The 15,437-nt window shown below is 40.3% G+C and overlaps 1 protein-coding gene across 1 annotated transcript; it reads left to right on the top strand.

Annotated features, from left to right (window-relative positions):
- The first annotated feature begins 418 nt into the window (after positions 1 to 418).
- Positions 419 to 14,917, top strand: elapor1 (endosome-lysosome associated apoptosis and autophagy regulator 1). Its single transcript, XM_023427746.2, has 22 exons — positions 419 to 513; positions 2,369 to 2,489; positions 2,613 to 2,793; positions 2,932 to 3,079; positions 3,176 to 3,256; positions 3,360 to 3,465; positions 3,557 to 3,706; positions 3,993 to 4,081; positions 4,292 to 4,469; positions 6,414 to 6,542; positions 6,769 to 6,859; positions 6,938 to 7,043; positions 7,146 to 7,283; positions 8,766 to 9,029; positions 9,838 to 10,014; positions 10,105 to 10,255; positions 10,960 to 11,053; positions 11,247 to 11,348; positions 11,560 to 11,686; positions 13,026 to 13,204; positions 13,349 to 13,514; positions 13,597 to 14,917. Exons 1-22 carry the CDS (start codon positions 427 to 429, stop codon positions 13,681 to 13,683), a joined length of 2,952 nt encoding a protein of 983 aa, XP_023283514.1. The 5' UTR covers positions 419 to 426; the 3' UTR covers positions 13,684 to 14,917.
- The last annotated feature ends 520 nt before the right edge of the window (positions 14,918 to 15,437 follow it).

Raw genomic sequence — 15,437 nt, 5'->3', positions numbered from 1 at the left:
CAGCGTGTCACACTGGCAAAGTGGCCACTTAATTCAATACTAGTTTATAAACCCACCACCTCAACCCACCAGTTGCTATATATAGGCCTATACACACACACACACACACACACACATACGGTTATATATTTTTTTATACAACCTTCTTTTCTCTTCAGGATTATTACTGAAAAACATTCACTTATATAGTACATGTCCAAATAACACCAGCAGAAGGAAGGTAAAATACAAGTCAGCAGCCTATTGTGGTTCAACAGCGAGTCTTTCAAAGACGATTCACAGTAAAAACAATCTCCAGAGCCAATCACCTCCCAGTATTTGTTCTCCCGCCTCCAGCAGCCGCCGGGCGGGCAGCACCTGAGGGCGTATGCAGGTCAACCCACCGCTCCTCCGTCACCATCACTTCCACACTGACAGGAGGCGACGATGCAGCGAGGCCTGACACACCTGAGCCACTTTTTGCTGTGGCTGCTTTTTGCACAAACATCTGCGGATTTGCCGATGTGCAAAGAGGTGAGGAGGTTCATGTTGTTTTTATTCTTACGCAGTAAAGCCATTCAAAGTTAAAATTGCTCGTAGGTGTCAGCTGTTTTTATCATGTAGTCTACATACAAAGGTGTCATCAGGTAAACTCGTGGAACACCTTAGAAGCAGTGTCATCAGCATTTGGAGACCTGTTCAAGGGAAGTGTTTTAACTTAGAACTGACTTTAAATGCTTGTAAAGAAAAATGTACATTTTCTGATGTGAGTTTTGAATAGACACATTCACAGTGGGACTATAGTTTGGCCACCTGAACATATTGTGTGTGTGGGAAATGAACATATGTTTACACAGCAAGTGTTTGAATTACATTAGTCATTCACTTGTGCTTGCTTCAGTGTTGTTACAGTTATAAGACACTTGTTTTACTACATCTTCCATATGCTACATATAGTCTGCTGTGCTCTCCTCACCCTTCTCTATCTACTTTCAGTTTGCATAATAACAGTACTGTTTGATAATAATCAAGACATTTCTTTTTTTTTTTTTTTTTTTAATCTATTTACTTTGAACATTACTTCAGAGTGTGTAGTAGCTGCCACACACCTGTAGACTTTCATGTTTTGTGAGCTAATAAAGGTTGCCTATTAGCAGCTACTTTTTCCAGGTGAGCTTGTTTCCATGCCAGCCCATTGACCATGTGGCTCAGCGGTCATCGTGTCCCGTTGCCGTGGTTTCCTCATGTTTGTTTAAATGAGGCAATTAAGCTCCAGCACATCCCCAGTTTGGTGCATTTTTACATCAGATCCTCCCACTCAGACCCGTGTTCATCTGATACCCCAACCACCGCTAATGTAGCAGCTCTAATAGAAAACACACAGAGCCAGAGGAGAGTGCTGCTGTGTTTCTGTTAACTATTAATCCCACCACCAGGCTGTGTGTGGGCTTGGATTAGTTCTGAATGACCTTCCTAGGAACATTACAGCCTCCTGTTGACCAATGATCAAATCTTAAGTTTACACTGTGTGTCTGCTCTGTATTCATGACTTGTCTCAGAAGGTGTCAGATCAACAAGATTACCTTTAACGTTATGTCAATCCTCAAATAACATCATTACGGGTGGGACAGTGTTTGTCAGTCACCTACTTTAAGTATCGAAGCACGACAGACAAACACGGCAGAAGCTTTGCACCTGAGCTCCTGCTGTCTCCGAACTTCTGTGACGACACTGAAGTGAAATGTTTACAGAAGGGTTGGATCTCTCCCCCTTGGCCAAGTAAATAAGGCCTGGAGGGGCTGGAGCTTCAGCACATCCTTGATGAGAGAGATTAAAACGGCTGCCTTGGCAAATATTAGCCTCCATCTTTATTTGTAAAAGAGGCTGGTCTGACCCGAAGTTTAAAACAGGCAGATAACCTGTCTACCAACAGCCTCATTTCCTCCCCACATGCATGTTGATTTGCAACCTTTGTAGTGTTGCAACAATTAGTCTATTAATCAATTAGTCAATGATCAAAGAATTAATCTACAACAACTTTGATGTTAGATTAGTTTTTATAAGATTTTCTGATTCCAGCGTCTCAAATGTGAGGATTTGATGCATTTCTTTATCATTGTTTTGGATTGAGGACAGTTGGTTGGACAAAACAAAACATCTGAAGACTTCAACTTTGGCCCTGAGAAATTAAAATGGGCATTTTCCAGTATTTTCTCACATATTGTAGATAGAACAGAGAATTGGCAGATTAACTGATAAATTATATATATAAATAATCATTAGTTGCAGCCCTTCTCCTTTATTTTTCCATATAATTTATTCATGCTGTGCATATAGTGCTTTTGCTATCCGGCTGTGTGAAACTCACAGCTGTGTTGTGTCCCTGCAGTCAGACTATCACTTTGAGTACACAGAGTGTGACGTACTCGGGTCTCGATGGAGAGTGGCAGTTCCCAACAAACCCGACACATGCACAGGTCTACCAGATCCAGTGAGAGGCACTCAGTGCAGTGAGTTCCCTCCTTTTACATGTAAAACAGCTTTAACATGTAAATAATGAACTGTATCTGTTCACTGCCACATCTCCATGAACCTCTCCTCTCTGCCCTTGCTTGGTCTTTTTCCTCTTATAGCCTTCTCTTGTAGTGAGGGGGAGTTCCTGGCCATGCAGTCGCAGCAGTGCCAGAAGTGTGCTGCAGGCACCTACTCTCTGGGCACCGGCGTGGCCTTCGATGAGTGGGACAGCCTACCGACAGGTTTTGTCACCCACGGGGTGACAACAAATGGCGGGGATGCCCACACAGACTGCTCCAAGTCAGTACGCACTGTACCTCACTTATTTTTAAAAGTCTTTGTCTCTTTTGTCTTAGCTGAATGAATCAATTGAAATCCTCATTGTTTCTTGGTTTGAAGAAGCTCATCCGACTCTTTCTGCTGCTGATGTTTTTCCAGCTCAACGTGGACACCGTCAGGTGATTACATAGCCTCAAACACAGATGAGTGCACTGCCGTGCTGTCCTATGCCGTGAGCCTGAAGAAACCTGGAACTGTGTCCTTTGAGTATTTCTACCCTGACAACAGTGTCTACTTTGAGTTCTTTGTAAGTGCTTTAAAATGACTGTTGTTGTTGACGAAGAGTTCTGTGTGTAGGAGGAATATTTGGTGACCTCGCTCTCTTTTCTCCCCCCTCCCGTAGGTTCAGAACGACCAGTGTCAGTCTACAGACTCTGAAAGCCGGTGGATGAAGATCTCAGAGAGCAGCTGGAGTAAATACAGGGTTTGTCTGAGTGTAGCTTTAGCACTATGTCACACCTGCTTGCATCAGCATTTTACCTCTGCTGCTCTCCGTCTCTTTCATTTATCAAACTGACTCTGTGCAGGTTGAGCTGAACACTGGCAATAACGTGCTGTACTGGAGAACCACTGCCTACACTCTGCAGGGCAGCGCCGTCAAACCTGTGCTGTTAAGAAATGTTGCCATCTCAGGTAGATTAACACCCGTTTTGTTCGCTCTTCAACTCCTTTTTTGTTGTTGTTGTTGTTAATGATTAAAAGGTGATTAATGGTTTTCTTCCAGGGGTGGCCTTCACATCGGAGTGTTTCCATTGTAAACCTGGCACCTACAGTGCAAAACCAGGATCCGCCCGCTGTGCCCCCTGCCCTGCTGACACCTACTCCACTAAGGGTGCCACTGTTTGCCATCAGTGTGAACCAGACAAATATGCAGGTATCCATGTTCACATTTCTAATACTCCATCCACAAAGAGAGTCACATCACTTACTGACGTGTTCTCTAACTTCATATCATTATTGTAGATACGGCTGAACTTACAACCGCTACGTATTTGCATGCTGCCACACATACGTAAAGCAATCTGCATTCAAATACTTTTACTGCTTAAGAGGTTACAGAGTGTGTATTTCTTATCACTGGATCTTAATGTGAGCTGTGTGTTTCCCCCCTCGTCCCCGCCGGCTGGTTCACATGGCTTGGTTTTTTCCATGTTTCTCAGAGGCTGGTTCAGGGAGCTGCAAACCGAGACCCGCTTGTGCAAACAGTGATTACTTCTACACTCACACTCCCTGTGACTCCGAGGGAAAGGTAATGTCGACAAAAACACACGGAAGCAACATTCATGCAGGTTGAGTCGAGGTGAACACGTGGGAGAGATTCTCGCTTTCTGAATCCTGCTGCTACTGCCACAACCATCTGTTGTACCTATCGGGTTTCTTTAAATATAAATCATCTGCGCTGATTGAGCTTCTGGTGGCTTCTTTCATTTATTCACGTCTGGCTTGTTGTGTGTCTCAGACGCAGCTCATGTACAAGTGGATTGAACCTAAGATCTGCAATGAGACCACTGAAGGAGCAGTGAAGCTTCCTGCGTCAGGGGAGAAGACAACCTGTCCACCGTGTAACCCGGGGTTCTTTGTCACCAACTCCTCCACCTGTGAACCCTGCGCCAACGGTTTCTACTCTAATGGAACAGGTGCAGAATCAGTACACTAATTATACTGCATTTTCACGTGATTCTTTTTTTTTTTATTTGCAGTGACATACTCTGCATGTGTACTTACCGAAGGTGTCGATCATTTGATGCTAAATAACCATTAATATGATTTTATTTGTTGCCGAGACAAACTTTGAATCGATCAGTCGTCTTGACTGCAGGTTGATTTATGCGTCTAGAGAGAATAAGGAACAGTGATTAAAGTCCTGAATCAAATTACAGAAAACATCCAGTGACTAACTAGAGCTGAATAATCAACAAAGCCATGTAAAGTCAGTAGATAAATATAGAACGTCAGAGAGCAGAGAAAATGATTTTCAACGCACAAAGTAAACATGGTGGACACATATACATATACACATACACATGCATATACCCACACATACTGTCCTTGTATACATGTGTTCACACAGTCACATACACTGTATGACACACATCTATACACAGCATTTAGGGAGGGATTATATAAGGCTGCTATGACAGAAGGGACAAAACTCCTGCCAAAGCAAACCCTCTTACAGAGTCTCCTCTCTGCAGGAGTAATGTCACACACAAGTAATGTCAAGTGTTCATTTGCTTTGTAAATTGATGCGTGTGATGGCTCTGTTGTTAAGGCTGCTTTTTCTGGAGATGGACAGCATGGTAGAAACGCAATAGAATGGGATGAATTATGCTTTGCTGCAGATACAACATACATTATTTTAAAGTAAAAACATATAGTCAAGTCAGTTTCATTTATATTTAAGTAATATCACATGAGAGGGAGTGACGTACTGAATATCAGCACGGCTGTGATTCGGTCGTAGGTACGAGACCGCAGGCTTCTTTCCTTCCCTTCATCCTCTTCTGACGATCATACAGAATTTAATTCAAATGTTATTTCTGGAAAAATTTTCATTTTTGCAAATTTTGTTACAATCTATACCGACCATTAATGTAATGCTGATTAACAATTAATAGAACACCTGATAACATGTAGTTAAAAGTCCCAAATTACAAATTCGGAACTAACTGTTGTAGTTGTATAAAACCCAAAATCCCGAATATCAAATTGGGCTCAAGGGGCTTGACAATCTGTGCAGCGGGAAAAACTCTCCCCTAAAAATCCTTATAGACCATTCAAACAAGTCGAAACAAATCACTTGAGATTTCTTGTGCCATTTATTCAACAACTTTGTTATTGTTACATTCAAACTTAGTGTAAAACTGTTACCACTTTAATACTACCCTTATAAAGGCTTTATAATTGGTTTATAATTAAGTTATTTATTAATTTGGTTGTTAATGCTTTATAAATCATAAATAAACAATTATAAACAAGTTATAACACAGTTTTCATACATTGATGCAGGCTCACTATTTGGCAAGATCAAGTTAATGCTTACTACTCATTAATCCTACTAATGACTTACTACCTTTTATAACTGGTAAAAGGAGCCTTATTGTAAAGTGTAAAACACATCATTGTTTATTAATATGCCGAATGTTTTGACCATTAAGAAGGTGACGGTGGTTCATTGCTAGTGACTGAACAAACGTGATGAAGCAGCAGCTACAAAAGCTGATGATGGAGAAAACAAAGAAAGCTCAGTAACTAATGAGAGATGAGGCTCAACAGTACAGATACATGCTGGCTCACTATTTGGCAAACAACAGGCCCCTGTTGGCCTTTTTATCTAATGTTTTATAACAATTTATAAATGATTTGAAATGTTAACAAACTAACTAATATACTAATTATAAACCATTCATAAATCCTTTGTAGGGGTCGTCTTATAGTAAAGTGGTGCCGTAAAATGTAACGGTAGTTCCGTACCTTCCCTGTCTTCATCTGTTTTCAAGTACACGTAATACTCGGAAATGCTAAAAATACTAAAAACCTACACGTTTACACTGATATAATAACACATTATTTACTCACAGCCTGTGCTAAGTGCCCTGTTGGCACAGAGCCGGTGGTGGGCTTCGAGTACAAATGGTGGAACACCATGCCGAGCAACATGAAGAGCTCCGTCTTCACTCGGGAGTTCAGCCACTCCGACCACAGCACAGGTAAGAGACTTCACATTAGTTGGTCATGATTGACCAATCACACGCTCAGCCTGAGGATTTCTTACAGTAACATTCCTACAAATTTGTCCTTTTAATCCTTATTTATAAGTGATGATTCACATAATATGCAATGTGCATGGCCACCTGAATTATTGTGTCTGTTTGTGTGTATTGTTTGTTTGAAAGCACAGGAGTGTGTTATCATTTTTCCTCTTTGTAACCACAGCATGGGAGGTGGCTGGAGAGTACATTTACACCACGCCTGGGGATCAGGACACAGACTATCTGATGCTCATACTCAACGTCCCTGGATACAGGTGAAGTCAAGCATTTTCTCTAGAAGAAATTACACATAAAGCTCTGTATCCAGTATGTAATGTCACATGTCTCCACAGGCTGCCTCAGTCCCTGGTCAAAGACAGTGAAAGGACTGAACTGTCTTCCATCACCTTTGTCTTTGAGACCACGTGCACAGCTGACTGCAAATTGTACTTCCTGGCTGTGAGTGAAAATGGTGCATTTTGTCACACGTGTGCTTCAGGTGATAATAAAGAAGCTTGACACGTGTATGAATATAAACGAGGCGAATGCATTTCTCTGCAGGGTTATAATCAGTGGAATAATAATGTGGTGGAGCAGTGGAAAGGCAGCAACAGGAAACAGTCGTACTCCTACCTGATCCATAGCAACAGCACCGTCAGCTTCACCTGGACGTTTCAGCGAACAGAGACCTTTAACATGGTGAGACACAGCAGCACATCCCAAACATCAGTGTTGATCTTCCAGCAGCTTCACTGCTATAAAATGTTTTCTGAGGTCACCGTGACCTTTGACCTTTGACCATCAAAGTCTAATCAGTTCATCCTTGAGTCCACATGAAGGTTTGTACTAAATTTGAAGAAATTCCCTCAAGGCGTTACAGAGATATATTGTGTCTACGAGAATGGGACGGACGGACAACCTGAAAATATTATGAACATAATGAAAACAAATAAACAGAAACAAAACACAAGAAATGAACATAAAATCAAGAACCAAAAACAGCACAGACGAAACAAAATGCCAGCATCCTCCTAACAATTAAGGTTAAGGCCATCAGCACAGTGCCAGTCAGTCAAATAAAGGTTTACCTGGTTACAGTCGGTTGGTCTTTCTGAATTCCCTTAGTGTCTTCGTATTCTTTGCTTTGGCTCATCAGAGAGAAAACTTGCTGATGACTCATAGACTTTATTGTAAATGTAAAATCATCACGTTGAAGAGAAGAAAACAATAAATAAAAACAATATTGTTCTTAAACTTCAGAGACGACGCTTAATATCTGGTGTAGCGCAATAGTATAAACTCATTTATACGGTGCAGGAGGAGCTGCAAGAGAGCCAGAAGATGAAGCACCGAATGTAGGGATAAATACTGTAACTATATATACAAAGAATGTCTGTAAATGTTTTAAATGATCACTAGAATTTATTCTGACAGACTCCTGAAGCATTGTCATGCTTCCTCTGACTGTTGTGGAGATGATTTTTGCACTGACAGAGGACGGTGGGTTTGTCCCCCAGATACTGCACTTAACTGTAGAGGGCAGTCTGGAGCTGAACTTCAAAAAAATCTAAATGACCTTTGTGAGTATAAAACACAGTGTGGTGGGAGAAGTACTCTGATATGTTACTGGAGTGCATGTCAGTAAAAGTACCAAAGTATTAAGTAAAGTATCAAAACCTAAAGCACTAATTATACAGAATGGCTCATTTCTTAATGATATAAATTATATATTTAATATTAAATTTTGAATATTGATGAATTAATGTGTAAAAAATCACTTTTGCTGCAGCTCATAAAGGTGGAGATCATTTTAATCACTTCATATTCTGGTGGGTAATTTTGGCCCAGATATCAATAAAGTCTTATCTTTACCTAAAATAATGTTGATTATATTTTATATTTCTAATCTGGATCTGCAAAGTAACTAAAGTAAATAAATGTACTGCAGTCATAAGTACAATATTTGCTTCAGAACTGGAATGGATATAGAAAGCAGGAAATGGAAATACTCAAGCCAAGTCAAAATTGTACTGAAGTGCAGAACTTGATTAAATTTGTTCAGCTACTTTCCACAACAGACGACATTTTTATCTTCCAAAGTGTTCCTCTGTCCAGAGCCAACCACCCTCTGTGTTTAGAGTCTCAGCTGATGAATGACACCCGATGTTTCTCTTCCCCCAGGAGAGGAAATACAGCCGCGACGTTGCAAAGATCTACGCCATCCGCATCACCAATGTGGTCGGAGGTGTAGCCTCGCAGTGTCGACGCTGTGCCCTGAGCTCCGCAGAGGCCGGCTCCGCCTGCGTTCCCTGCCCACCGGGACACTACATGGTCAACGGGACAGGGGTGTGTAAGAGATGCTCGCCGAACACTTTCATCAGGGCCGAGCAGCCTGTGGGGGAGGCGGCTTGTGTTCACTGTGGTCCAAACACCAAGAGAAACAAGGTGAGGAGAACGAAGTCCTGACCGCTGGAAAACTCTAATTACAAAGCTATGACTAAATCTATCAGAGCGTAAATGTGTCCCGGCCGAGGTCGTTAGAGGTCATCACCTCAGGGTTGCTTCAGGGACTATAATAAACTGTTTCAATAAAATAAAGATGAATTAATAATGAAATGATTACATTATATTGAATAACATTAAACATGATATAGTATTTGTTTCTCTGGCAATGTACAGAAGGCGTTAACAGACATCACTGAGGGACAAAACATATACAGACAATATAACTGGAGAGATTAATACATAAAGAAAATGTGAAACAATTAAATCAGACAATTTTACAAACTTCAAAAAAGAAAATCATGACGTCAGCATTTCTAAAATCCTAGCTATTGCCATGAATGCATGTGTATCTGTAGGCATATCCTAAATGAAGGTATATAATGCTTGTTCTTGTGTACTTTTGCCCGTCTTACATGACTTCCTGCTTATTTCTTTTATTAGGAAAAGCAATTTCTCTCTTTTTTTTAACCCAGAAGTCAGAAACCTCTATCCATATTTGATTTTAAATTGTTCACAGGAGCCACTTTACCAAATTAATGTTGGTCTTACGTACCTTTTTTAATACGTTTTTATTTTAATTACGCAAATATATATCAACCCACATCATAAATCTCCTCACATAAACAAACAAAACAAACGCTAAAATATCATTTGTTTTAATATGTTTTCCCACATTGATCCACCCTCAGTAAACGGAATATGATGTGCATATAAATGCGTCTGTGGTTGACTCCCTGACTTCCTGCAGGCTTACTCAGCTTGTGTCAGTGACTGTTCGCTGGATGTGCGGACGAGAGCAGGAGCCCGGCTGCAGTACGACTTCTCTCCTCTGGCCAACGTCACCAGCTTCCACAGCGGGCCTCGCTTCACCAACAAAGGCCTGAGATATTTCCATCTCTTCAGCGTGGGTCTGTGTGGGAAAGAGGTGAGACGGCCGTGATCCTTTTTTTTTTTTTTTTTCTTTGTAAAATAGTAGTTTGACGTGCGTTCTAACCTGCCGTGCTCCTCTTCGCAGGGCCGTGTGCCAGCCACATGTGTGGACAACGTAACAGAGAGTGGGAGAGAGGTCAGAGGTTACGTCTGCCAGTCCACCGTGGTTCCCTCTGAAATCAGGAGTCAGAGCGTGGTGTCCTCCCAGCCTTTCCTCATCGGTGACTCACTCATCGGTATGGACTGAATGCTGCAGCCAGCTATCGCTGTGAATGAGAAGCATACGTTTGAAAGATTTTTTTCATAAGACAAGACAAGTAACAACATTCAGTAATTTTCTGAAAAATCTGTGGTAACAATTTCCATATATTAATTAATGGCAGCACCCTCTGTTCACACATTAGTGGTGTTTCCACTTTTCTATTTCTCAGCGTCAGTGCTCCAATAAAAGCAGCTATTTTATTACAGTTTCTGGATTTTCACATAAGTCTTAAACTTTTAGTGAATATTACCTAAGGATTTAGATGTGAGTATTTAATAGAGAAATAGAGAAAACTTCAACATTTTCAGGAGCTTTAACTCCTCTGTTGTTTTTACTACCACCAGTAGTGTTTCAGCTCCTGCTTTTTTATCAGAGATCATTTGCAGTAGTCTGCTGGATGTAGTGCGTGCCTGATCGTGACTGAATTCTGCATCATTTCATTCATTCCCAACCTCAGGTTTGAGACCCCACAAGGTGTAACGAGCTGAATCTAAGGGTGTTGTTAGATTATTACCATGAGAACTTCTGCTAAATTATGTTTATTTTTTCTAATATTTCCTATTCTAGCTGTACTACTGTAAGGAGGCATCAAAATGGACATTTCTTTGAAAAAGACTGTTTACACTGTGAGCATTTCATTTATCAGATGACAAACATATGTCCCATGTTATTCTGAAGGTGTGACCACTGACACGGCGCTGGCTGGCGTCTCTTCTCCAAATTGGCTGTTCTCCCCTGCGCCCGGCCTGCCAGACGTCATATTCTATTACAAGTAATTAGGATCACTATTTATTCTGCTTCATTCATCCACTGTGATGCATTCATATTTTTAATAGCAAATTTTTGATACTGGAAGTTTAATCATTTGAAATGTAATAGACACTCAAAAACAGTCTAAAATATATCACATATATATCCCACGGTGGTTAAGATCTTCATTTTTGTCATGTTTGTGATGTTTCCAGGTCCAGTGAGAAGACTCAGGCTTGTAAACAAGGCAGGTCAGCCACCATCAGACTGAGATGTAATCCCACAGTGACGGCTAAAGACCACATCACACTGCCCAGGTATCTCACACCAGAACCAAGCTCAGCTTTTCACCTGACACAGAGTCATCCAGACAGCATTTGATTTGACACACATACTGTTCTTTCAGCCATATGCAGGTCACATATTGAGCTCTCTGAAGCTGAACTGTCGACTAAGTGGCTCCTTGGAGATCATTTCTGCCGTGTAAAAAGCTTGTAAACACCTCTCTTACCTTGTTTTCCTCCGCAGTAACTGTTCAGAGGGGACGTGTGATGGTTGTTCTTTCCACCTTCTGTGGCAGAGCCAGCATGCATGTCCACTCTGCACCAAACACCACTACAGAGAGATTGTCAGCGCTTGTATCCAGGGAATACAGGTAGAGTGGAGCGAAATCATTTTACCTCCTTAACCCCACAAATCCATCACAGATCAAACACAAACTCTGCTGTGTGGAAAGAAAAATTTAAAGTTATAATATGTATGTTTTCCACATTAAAATGTCTAAAAATGACTAGACCTATGTTATACATTTTTTTGAGTTGTATACTTACATTTTCACAAATGTTTCCAATAATTCGCAAACCAGATAAATACGTATTTTTAATATGGTAACAGTCAATGACATCATCCCCTATGTGCATGGGTCGGTGTTGTGGATGCCTGCCAGAATCTCAACATTTTATCTAGTTTTAAGCCACATACGCTTTTTACACCTTGGTGGTTTTCAGCTCTATATTTGAATAGATTATAATAGGATTTTGGTCACCGGACGTCTGGATCTGAAGTTATCAGAGAAACAAGCTGAGGAAATGTTAGACAGCTCAGCTCCCAGCTGCTGGAGACGTCCTGTCCTGTGTCACTGAAGAGTGTCGGTGAATCACTGATTTATTTTTGTTAAAGTGAAACTGCTTTGTTCGTTTACGGGGTTTAAGCCCCCGGTCCGTTTGTTGTGGAGACGAGAGCACCTTTGCAGATAATTTGGCTGCTGGGAAAAGCCTGCTGAACGCCTGGTTCATAATTTATTAACAAAGGTAAGCAGTCTCAGTTTCCAGCTACTCCCTCTCCGCCGACGTGCGTCAGCAAATCACTGATTTTTATTTTTTTTTTAAAGTGAGACTGCGTTATTCGTTTAGTGGTTTTAATCCCCTGGTGTGTTTGTTATGGAGAGGAGGACACCTCTGTGGCTAATTCAGCTGCTGTTAAAAACCTCCTGAACGTCTGGTTCATAAGTTATCAGAGAAACAGTCCAAACAAAGGTTAGCATCAATCTCAGCTCCAGCTCTTCCCTGAGTCTCTGTCCTCCGTACAGCGTCGCTGCTTTATTACTTGTTTTTAACGGTCGGAATCACCTGGTCTGTTTGATTTCTTGAACCCCTTGACACTGGAGGAATCCAAACCGGGAGTAGATTACGGTAATGGTGGTGAAGACAACAACTCCCATGGTCCCATCTTTTGTTATTGTTTTGATTGAGAGACCCCTGGAGGCAGAAGTTACATACTGTGCGTTTAAAGATCCTAAATATACCAATGATGTCAGACTAGATTACAGAAAAACAATGTATAGAATAATTTACAAGAAGGTTTGAATCTTAAGCCACAAGAGGTAGTGTACTATAGCTGTGATACACTGAAGCACTGGAACAAACAGATGTTCATCTAAGGTTTATGGGGATATTTAAAGGAACAGTTCAACATTTTGAGGGATTTTGTTTCAGAGAACCACCTATGTGTGGCAGCAGCCGTTGCAGTGCTACGGAGGAGAGTCCCTACCGGTGCAAAAAGTCAGCGCTTGTGTGACCCTGGATTTCTGGCTCAAGTTTGGTGTTTCCACGGGAACGATTGCTGCTGTGCTACTCATCAGTATCAGCTGCTATTTCTGGAAGAAGACACGCAAGTAAGACTGCTGAGCTCCACACTTCCTTCTGTGTTTGTTGAAGCACCGATATGTCGTGGCAGTAAATAAAATTAAAGCTAAAACCTAAACAGTATGAAAACATTTAGAATTATTTTGTTTATTGCTGTCTTTCTCCACTTGCAGGTTGCAGTATAAATACTCCAAGCTGATGATGAGCTCTGGGGGTAAAGAGTGTGAACTGCCCACTGCAGACAGCTGTGCAATAATGGAGGGAGAGGACGCAGAGGACGAGCTCATGGACCTCACCAAGAAATCCTTCTTCACCAAAATTAAGTCCTTCTCACGGGAGGTCAGTAAACGCTCCATTCACACACACTCTTACAGTACAAGGCTACTTCTCATGCTTCATGTTATCATCACTGTGTTTCCAGAGGACGTATGATGGGTTTGACTCAGTTCCACTAAAGTCTTCGTCTTCACTCCACCAAAGAGAGGAGGAGGACTCTGATGATGCTTAAATCAGAGGATGAACAGGTCTTTCATGGTCTTTGTGGAGTCATAGAAAACAGAGATGGGCTGTGAATGCATTTTATTTATTACAAAAGATATAGGCTTACTGAGGGAGTTTTGAAATAATGCAAGGAGTGACAGTTTTATTTAGTAGTTTTGGCATATGTTAGGTTTCCACACCTAATATTGAAAGACAAAGTCTCCATATTGGGGATATTCTTCACGTATTTGGGAATATTTTCAAAGCCCATGGTGTATTTCAAAAGACCACGACAGAGAAAGTTACACTTTTTGTCGATGTGTGAGACCGTGTACATTTTACATGACTGTTACTGTGTATTTCACTTTTTTCTCTTTTTTGTCTCCTTTGTTTATTTGTTTTATTAGCCACGCCATCTAGTTCAGTTTTAGAACGCTATTTGGCAATATATTCGCTATGCTTGATTTAGTAACCTTTTCTGCTGCACCAAAGTTTATGATATTATTTTGTTTTACTCTAAAGTAAAGACATTTTCTACATCTTTAGGAACTAAGAATGACCTTATATAACTTCACATTACATTGATTTGAGGTGGCTTAATTCCACTACATTCCTGCATGATGTTTTTACAGTGTAAGAATTACACTTGAGTTATGAAAAAGCCAACTTCAGAGAAAAAAAGTGCCTTCCTGAAAGTGAAGAATAAGTCGCATGTGTTGTTTTACTCCTAAAGCAAAGTGTCAGAGAATTCTTTAAGAGCAGCTCCGGAGTGATCACATGATTAATCATATGTGTGAAAAGAGACCCCCCTTTGTCCCATTGTTCATTCGGTGATGTTAAAAGCATATATGATTTTAATTTCAAGACTAATTTGTCTATGCAGACCCTTTGGAATTTATAGATGAAAAAGACAACAACCTAATACATTTATGGTAACTCTGTATATTGGGATGAAATGATAGGAAATTGGCTGAAAACAGGAAAGAAATTCTGCTGTTGGTACATAAGAGAAAAAGGATACTGAGGAGCTCAGAAGCTCTTAAAACCACTGTCTCTATATTAAGACCTTTTTAAGTTTTTGGAACTAGACATTAGAAAATGGTTTGGTGTCTGTGACTGTAGGACAACTTCTGCCTGAATTTGATGATGTATTTTCTACTTAATGCCACTATATTGTATGTTTATATGTATTTCCATGTGCTTTTGATTGAAAAAAAAACCTATATAATTGATTGTTTAATTAAAAAATGAATACAAACTGAGGGCGTTTTAAAAAGAAGAAGATGTTAATCACTGAATATGCTAATAATATAGTAATAGATTTTTACTCATGAAATTATTTTTCCACATCACATTTTAAATGTCTCATCTTGGCAAATAAAGTATGATTACAAGCAGTGGTGGAAAGTAACTAATAGAATTACTTCCAAAATTAGATTTCTGTTACTTTATACTTCTACTTCAGTACAATTGAGAATGAATATTGTATCTATCAGTTATAGATGCCAGTTACTTTGCAGATAAAGTTATTTTAACATACAAAACATAAATTTGTACTTTTACATAAGTCAAGAGTTTGAACGCTGAACTTTTACTTGTAAAGGAGTATGTTTACATTGCTTTTACTAAAAGATCTGAATAATTACAAATAATTACACTCATTTAGCAGAATAATGTGTGTGTGTGTGTGTGTGTGTGTGTGTGTGTGTGTGTGTGTGTGTGCGCACTATAGGAATAGGTTTTTCTGTTATTTTGTGCACCCCGTTTATATCAATAAGGGTA

Source organism: Seriola lalandi, unplaced genomic scaffold (genome assembly GCF_002814215.2).
Source record: "Seriola lalandi dorsalis isolate HSWRI2012SDOR001 ecotype SW California unplaced genomic scaffold, Sedor1 jcf7180002054861, whole genome shotgun sequence".
Classification (NCBI taxonomy): Eukaryota; Metazoa; Chordata; class Actinopteri; order Carangiformes; family Carangidae; genus Seriola; species Seriola lalandi.
This window is presented reverse-complemented; position numbering and strand designations above follow the sequence as displayed.